Below are 8,188 nucleotides of genomic sequence, written 5' to 3' on the forward strand. Positions count from 1 at the left end.
AAAAAAAAATTACTCCTCCATGCAGCACAAAATGCAAGGATGATGCTGGCATCAGGCCAGATGTCTGAGACATGTCACTTCATGAAGTTCTGCAACCAGCAAGCACCAGAGATGCTCAATACCCATTTTCTTTTGCTCCCCCACACTTCAGGCAATCAGTGAGCAGAATTCTTTCAAGTTGAAAACTCTGCATGCCTACAAGTTATAAATGCACTATATCTATTTGTATATGCCACTTATAGAAAGGTCTCTTCACACTCCTGTACAATTTCAGGAGTTTCTGCCAGGGTAGAATAATTCTGGAAGCAACTTTCAAACTTTTTGTTCCACCTGTAGCATTTGCCACCTTTTGTGAAGGCTGAAAATCCTGACTCTGCTTTACCTTTGCAGATCTTTACATAGAAAATTTATATGAGTATAATTTGGTAAGTTTCCCACACACTTTTGGCACGAGTGAAACTGTGGTTTCCTTTGATACTATCGTAGCATGAAGTTTCAGTGTGGTAAGCCATATCTTATTTTGATAACCTATAAAGCATTTCCTAAAACCACATTTGCTGATTAATTAATTATTCTTTGAAATGCCCAGTCTAGGGACGTAAGAAGCTGTAGAGCTAAATTTTAGGGCACATTTTAGTGCTGGAGAACCTCAAAGGAGAAGAAGTAAATAACCCTAATTTCCAGCCAGCTAACATGGGAAAAAACAGGTGATGGAGAGTGGTGTCTGGCATAGACTGATGTGATGGCCCTATGTACCTGTGCACATGCAGGCCCTATGTTTTCTCAAGCACTGGTTCCAAAGGGAGGTGAGTCTGGGTTCCTGGAGTGGGTCAGTGTTGCACTACTCACAGCAGAGCTGGGGTCAAGGGCCACTGCTCCGTGCTAGTACTACTGTCAAAGCAGTTGGAAGAGCACTGATACATCTTTATAAATTTAATTTCTCTCCAGTATTTGTTTTTCCTGTTTAAATGCACTATATTTTCAGCCCTTTTTTTTTTTTAAATTTGCTTATGGTGAGCCAAAACTTCTCCATATTCCTTACTTTGCCATCTGTGTGAGAGCCATAACCACTGACTTCAGATGAACATGCTTTAAAGATCTGTTGTACAAAGTTAAATCTTTATTTGGAGATTTGTAGAGAAAAACGATCCAGTGGAATAGTTAGAAATGCAGTCCAAGGCAAGGAGTTAAGTGCACAGAATGGTGTGATAAAAATAATCCTAACAAATCAGTGGACCCTCCTCAGTCCTGCTCTATCTCCAAAAACTCAAGGGGAAGCAGAAAGCATTATTTGCCGGTGAACCGAGGTGGTCGCTTCTCCCTGAAGGCAGCCATCCCTTCCTGACGGTCTTTGGTGGGAATATTCTACATGAGAAAAAAAATAAAACAAAGAGGTATGTTTTCCATTTACAAGTCTGATGTGTTTTTAAGTCCTGACTAATTTGGCAGTAGTGATGTTAAGATTAAGATTGCTTTTTTTTCAATGATACATAAAATTCCATGTTTTGCAATTAGGAAAAAAGAGACAGGGTTGTAGTGTAACTCACAAACAAAGCACCTAAGAAAAAAACCATAGATCTATATAGGAAAACAGTTTCCTGTAATCTTCACACTTCATCTTAAAATATGCTGAGAGACACATTATATGGTAATCTTGTAATACCCTGTATTGTTCTATTAGCTGAGAAAGGTGCATGCTCTCAAAACTTGCCATAAAGAACTACAGGAGGAATCATTTTGAATTTTTTAAACTAAAACCATTTGTCAAGCTCATTCTGTAACTAACATAAGGTTGTTCCTTTCAGGAATTAATTCTGAAGGCAGTTTACCTGGGCATAACACATCCCCTCAATAGCCATCCCTGATGCAATGTCAACCTGGGAAGGAGAGGAAAGGTGTGAGGTTTGTCTGAAGTACAGCCCTCAAAGCTACTTCATAGCAGAGCAGTCAGTCACTCTCAAACACTCATAGTAAGTGATCTTCACTCCAATATTAGAAGTACAGTATTACTATCTGTAGAAAAAAAAATCCTGCCATTTTACTTTTATCTTTAAAGAAAACCTCTGAAATGGTTTTAAATATATATAAAGAAAAATTTTATAACTCATCCATTATAAACACTTTTACTGTAGTAATTTGTAAGAGCTGCTAATCTTTTCATTCATATCAGTATTTAAACAAAAATAGATAGTACCTCCATTCCTTTGTTTATTGCCAGTTTTCCCATTTTCACAGCAAATGGTGCCTTCATTAAAAACGAAAACAAAACCAAAGCACAATAAATATTTTAAAATAATTAAATTCACATTAATTAATAACAGATGAATTGTTATATTATTATTTTGCTCTAAATGAAATTTTAGTCTACAGAAATTTGCAGTAAGTTAATAAGTATTTTATAAAATTCCATTTGGTGTTGTCTGCAGTTCACAGATGAACATGGTGTGAGTTTCAATGTGTCCTGCAGGTCTGCGTGGCTGCAGCTGGGGGCTAAAACTGCCCTGTGGGTTAAGCAGCTGGATATTAACACTTGTTCTTACAGAAGCTGCATTCACAAAAAGGAACAAACTTAATGAGACTTAAAGATCAGGAACCAAGGCTTCAGTATTTCAGAGAAAGGAATTTCAGGTGTTTGTTTGCTCTCTCTTAAGGGGAGCACAAACGCTGTCTTTACATTGGTCCCATGAACAATGCACTTACCTGGGGCAGGATTTCTTTAGCCAAAGTTAAAGCTCTCTGGTAAGCTGCATCTCCCTCACTGTTCTGTGGCACAGAGTGATTTACCAGCCCCATGGAGGCTGCCTGTTCTCCATCAACCTGTCTGCCAGTGAAAATGAGTTCCTTTGCAAGACCTATTCCAACACATCTGGGCAGGCGCTGGGTTCCACCTTAGGACAACAGGGAAAACACCATTTTCCATTTCTGACAAGTGCCCCAGAAGTATTTTGTCTGCTTATAAAACCAGGAGGCTTACAAAATAAAGGGATCATGTGTTTCTTTAATAATTACTGGCTGAATATGTTAACATTTTTAGAGGCATCTGAAAGGCTTCAGTATTTTGATAAAAAAGAAAAGGTGTAAAGGGACTTTCCTACATTCAGAGTAAGTCTGAGATAGAACTCTTGATTCATAGATCTCTTTTGTGACTGTAAGATGCTACTTCTAATTTACATTCAAAACACTTCAAGTGTTCAAAAACACACTCTAATGGCAAAATATTTACAATACAGCTGAGAAAGTGAGATTTAATGAATATTAATGAAGGTTTAATGAAGGTTAAGATTTACTGAAGGTTACCTGCTCCAGGCAGAAGTCCTCGTGTGGTCTCAATAAGGCCCATTTTAGCTGATGAAGCTATTAAAAAAATAAATGTAGGGTTAGCTACATTTTGATTTATATAACTAGAAATTTTCCAGATTGAACTGATCAATAAAATTGGAAACTGTCAGTACTGAACTGGAACTCCATTTCTCTAGGTAGCCAGAAAGTCTGAATACTACAGTACTTATTCCATGTCTGTCTCAAGTCTGCTTACCCCAGTGTAGCAATTTTAGCTAGAAAACTAGAAAATTTTACATAGAAAATTTTAGCTAGAACCTTGGGTCCCTGATAGATAAAATATAATGGATGGAAGCATGGAAACAGAAGAAATAAGTCTTCCAACCCAAACTGATTTAAGCTGGGAAGGTTAGATCTAGCCAGAGTATATCAGATCCAGTATTAAGTTACAATAACTATTCAATCTTACTAATAAATGGTTTTCTAAAGGAATCATAATCTTACCTAAAAATAGGTTTTACTTTTTAAGCACGGGAACTACTTTCTAAATGGTAACTAAATGTCACAATCTCTGTACAACCTTCTCTTAAATTTCTCTCAAGCTTTTGGATTCCATTAACAATCCACTGTCATGTGGATGTGCAAGTTCTCTTTAAAATGCAGCCATCAATTACCAGGAGATCGCTACACTGAGCAACACAAACCTGCTACTCGGAGGTCACAGGCCAGGGCCAGCTCTAATCCACCGCCCAAGGCGTAGCCATCGATTGCAGCGATCGTGGGCACAGGCAGGGCAGCTACAGAAGAGAGCACAGATTGCACTGTTGTGTTCCACAAGTTCTGTTTCACATGGCCCTGGAATTTAAATCCTTATGTTCTAAAGCTTTCAGTTCAGAATTGCTCAAGGACTCATTTTCTTCTGCCACAAATTTTCGGTCTGGAAACGGTAAAAATTATCTTCTTGCACTTCTCCCTTCTTTGTAAGAATGCAAAACATGCCTCTTCCATGCAAAGAAGCTTGCAAACCAAGTACTGCAATGCAAAACAGGATTGGTCTTCTCCTTGCAAATTTATGACATGAATATTCATCTGTTGCAGTTAAACAGCCAAAGAGAAGACACCATCCCTAGGCCCTGTCACAACGCTCAGTTTTTGTGGTCCTTTTGTTAGCCAAGGCTCCTGAAAACAGGAACAGTAAACACTGTTTAACTAGGTTACCTCATAGCTGAGGAGCTTGATGTATCTGGAGATTAGCTGCTTGATACTTTTTTAAATACTCAGGCAGCTGGATGCAAACTTCTGAGGTGAGCTAGTTCTCTGCTGTAACCACCCCTCTGACTGCTCCTGTCAATTTTTTAAAATTATTGCAATTCTGATTGGTATTTTAGACCAATTTTTGACTTTGGAATTTCTTTCTAGTGAGAGCAGAATAATTCATAAATAGGGGAAGAAAATTACTTGCAGAAGCTCATATTCATTCTGCAAAGAAAAGGAAAAGGGAGGTGAGGAGTTGTAGATACAACCCCCCCCAACATTGCCAAATGCATTTAGCAAATCCATTCAGAGATTCAAATCCATGTTCTTAGGTCTCTGCCATATTTTGAGTGTTTCTGAACATGTACTGGAAGTGGGATAACAGCACTTGCCTCCCAAGGATTCCACAAAAGTGTGGAATAAATAAATGCTTTCTTGGAGCAGGTATTTATTACATAGGTGAGTATGTGCTTTGTTGTGGATAAGAAGCACATCTTGTCCTTGGAGGGGCAGCAGGATGGTTGGTATTTAATTCTAATTGGATCTTTCTTTCAGGCATAAGCTGAAGCCATTTGGAAAGCTACTCCTAGGTGGATAACCTGCTGGTTATCCCCTCCTACAACATTTCTAAATGTTTCACTACAGGATAAATTTTCCAGCTGATATAATCCTTTACCTATTTCATCCATAAGATTTCTCAGTCTTCTAACAAACTCTCCAACTTCTGCATCATCCATCTTTGCACGTTCCTTTAAATCTGCTCCTAAATAAAGGAAAAAAAGGTTAGATTCCAAGAAAAGACATCTGATGTGTTCCCTCCAGAGGACAGGTCCATGGAAGTTGGAGTGTGGACATTTGGGCTACAGCAGTAACAAGGGTGCTCCTCTGTGCCCTTTTGACAGATTATTTCTTCTAGCACTCATTTCCAACTGCTTTTCTTCATGATCTGATTGTCATACAACCCTAAGAACCACCACATTTTTTGAGAATAATTTGCAGAGCCTTTGCTACTCACCTGCACAAAACACTCCTTTCACCTGGCTCTTGAACACCACCACACGCACCTGCTCATCGAAGCGGAGCTGCTCCAGGACACTGAACAGCTACGAGGGAGGGAGTGCAGACAAGAGTAAAAAAAAAACAGTAAAAGTTTAGGCATATGGATGTGTATATACACTGAAATTATAGCAAGTTCCTAATCTATGATAGAAGCATTTTAGTTTATTTCCCTGCAGGTGCCAGAAAATTCATGGAAATCATGTAAGTGGAACCTGCGGGTTTTTCCATGACAAATTCAGAATGACACATTTCCCTATCTCTTTTTTTCCTTCCACTCAGAGATGAACCTTTGCTGTACCTAAAACTTCCCTTCCTGTCTAGGCATGAGCCAGACTTTCTATTGGATGTGTCATCCTTGAACAGGTCAACTGCTAAGGTGTGATAATGAGTATGCTTTTGTTGTAATGACACAAGTAAGGACATTAACATTTGAGTTAACTTCAATAAATTAACTTAAATTAGCTAAGTTAAAGAACCCAGATATCTCTGTCCACATCTGAGGCAGTAACTGTTACATTCTGTTTTTCTCCAGGTTCACCTGCCTTGGCCCAGTGTCATCTCCCACTGCCCTTCATCATGAGATAAGTTGTTTTTTTTTTTTTTTAGATTTCCCACAACTATTCTCATTGCAGTTAGTTATTGATCATGGTTCCAAACACACTCACAGGCCAGGCCCATACTCACTTCATTTACAAATACTTTTCCCAGGGAATTTCTCGCATGGGGTCGGTTCATTAGGATTTCAGCAATACCTTAGTAATAGGAGACAATTTCAGTTATACTTCATTTAGTTCTCTGACACAGTAATTCAACTGGGAATAATATCTGCCTATGTTGCATCTTCTCCTTCCTCAAAATGCATATAAAGTATATTCTAAAACAATCAGTTATTTTAAAACTGGAGGTGGCACACCATGTCTACAAAACCCAGTTATGCAGAACAACTGTAAAATTCAGTAGGCCTGTAAAAGACTATTAGTAAGCAGACTTTTAGAGAATGATCAGGATATCCAAGAACATATATCTTAGAATCACTGCAGAAATGGGAAAAAAAAAAACCCAAACAACAAACCAAAACCCAAATGATCCATCTTAGGTTTCTCCTTTGAATGTTATTTATTTTTTATTGTACAGTCTTACTGTGTTCAAGTACATCCCCTAATAAAGGAAAACATCCTCTTGGGATTGCTGTTTGCATGAGAACAGCACAGACAGGTCACACTCAGTTCATGTTCCAGAACCATTTTGAAAGTGAACTCCATTTAATTTCACCATTATAAGCTCATCAACAGAAAGGACTCTACTCTAAGTTCCTAAGTACAAGCAGAAAAATAAAACCACAACATCTACCTACATCTCCTTTGCACATGTGATTTGTAAATTATTATCCAATGGCTTCTGTATGCTTTGGAGAGAAAAAAACATCTCCTATTTCCTTGTCTGGACTTCTGCTCACTTCCCAGGCACTGGAAGATTCTGTTGCTGTGCTGTAGGTGCACAGCTGTACCTTGTGCCTTGCTTGGTCTTCCTGCCCTGCTGGAAGGTCTCTGTTTATTCCTCTGCCTACGGCCAGCTCTGAACCCGAGATGTGTCACACTGCAACGGAGACGCAACTGAACAGCGGGCACCCGCAAATGAAATGTACAGCTGGTAACTACCTAATGTCTTTGTAACCAGCAAAATACCAAGCTCCTGCAACAGTTACACAGAAAGTAAATCCCTGGCAATCTGAACCGAACCTCAAACTGCTTCGTGGCTCTCATGGATAGATGTGCACAGACATGTCAAGGTCCTGTCCTACCTTTATCACTGCACGTTAATGCTGTTAGAAAAATCTAAAGTATGCAAACCAGAACTTCTTGCGTTGAGGTCGCATGCACACATAACTTTAGGGGGGGAAGAAAGTATCTAGCTGTTCATTCAGGAGCAGCGTTCTTGAAAAAAAGTATCAAGGCATAAGTGAAAGCAAGACAACAATGAGCGCCCTGGGCTCGGCAGGGCTGCCACCCCCGCTCGGGCTGCGCCGCGCTGGGAACACACGGCCACGCTCACGCCAGGCCGAGCCGTTTGCACCAGGGGCTGGCAGAAGCGGAGCCGCACTCCGAGTCCCGGCACTCACCGCCGCCGGCCGCGCTCAGCAGCACCTCCGCGCCCCGCGGCGCCGCGGCCGCGCCCGCCCGGCCCCGCGCCCCGCGCAGCGCCGCGGGCACCGCCCGCCACAGCCGCAGCATGGCCGCCGCCGGAACCGGCACCCTGCGCCCGGCCGGGCCCCGCCTCCCGGGGGGATCGGCCGCGGCGGCGGAGTCAGCAGCGCTTACACAGCCCGCTGTGAGGGGCGAGCGAGGAGCCGTGCGGTGCGAAACAAGGTCGCTCCACAAACACCACCGCCAGAAGCTTGGCCGAAGCTGGCACCGGCTGTGCAGGATGCCAGATCTGTGGAAGGCAGGAGGTGATTTGCATTCTGCCCCAGCCGTGGAGATCCTCAAGGATGACGGAGTGAGGGAAAGGGGAAGTTGAATGGATGAAGGGAAGCGTGAGTTGATGAAGGGTCAGATGTTCAGCTCTCGCTGTAAATACATCTGTAGGTAACAAGCAG

At 41.3% G+C, this 8,188-nt stretch overlaps 1 protein-coding gene across 3 annotated transcripts; it reads right to left on the reverse strand.

Annotated features, from left to right (window-relative positions):
• Window positions 1-1,100: 1,100 nt before the first annotated feature.
• On the reverse strand, window positions 1,101-7,778 carry ECHDC2 (enoyl-CoA hydratase domain containing 2). Of its 3 annotated transcripts, none has more exons than XM_053984704.1 (10): window positions 7,712-7,778; window positions 6,277-6,344; window positions 5,549-5,636; window positions 5,210-5,296; window positions 3,984-4,076; window positions 3,298-3,354; window positions 2,701-2,888; window positions 2,195-2,245; window positions 1,830-1,877; window positions 1,101-1,365 (listed from the first exon to the last, which is right to left on the reverse strand). In XM_053984704.1, exons 2-10 carry the CDS (start codon window positions 6,325-6,327, stop codon window positions 1,288-1,290), a joined length of 741 nt encoding a protein of 246 aa, XP_053840679.1. In that variant the 5' UTR covers window positions 6,328-6,344; window positions 7,712-7,778; the 3' UTR covers window positions 1,101-1,287. The 3 variants fall into 3 exon arrangements, with proteins under 3 accessions (XP_053840679.1, XP_053840680.1, XP_053840681.1); XM_053984705.1 differs by lacking the exon at window positions 7,712-7,778 and adding an exon at window positions 7,394-7,658; XM_053984706.1 differs by lacking the exon at window positions 7,712-7,778 and adding an exon at window positions 7,100-7,229.
• Window positions 7,779-8,188: the final 410 nt, after the last annotated feature.

The sequence above is a fragment of the Vidua macroura genome, chromosome 9, assembly GCF_024509145.1.
Source record: "Vidua macroura isolate BioBank_ID:100142 chromosome 9, ASM2450914v1, whole genome shotgun sequence".
NCBI classification, from domain to species: Eukaryota; Metazoa; Chordata; class Aves; order Passeriformes; family Viduidae; genus Vidua; species Vidua macroura.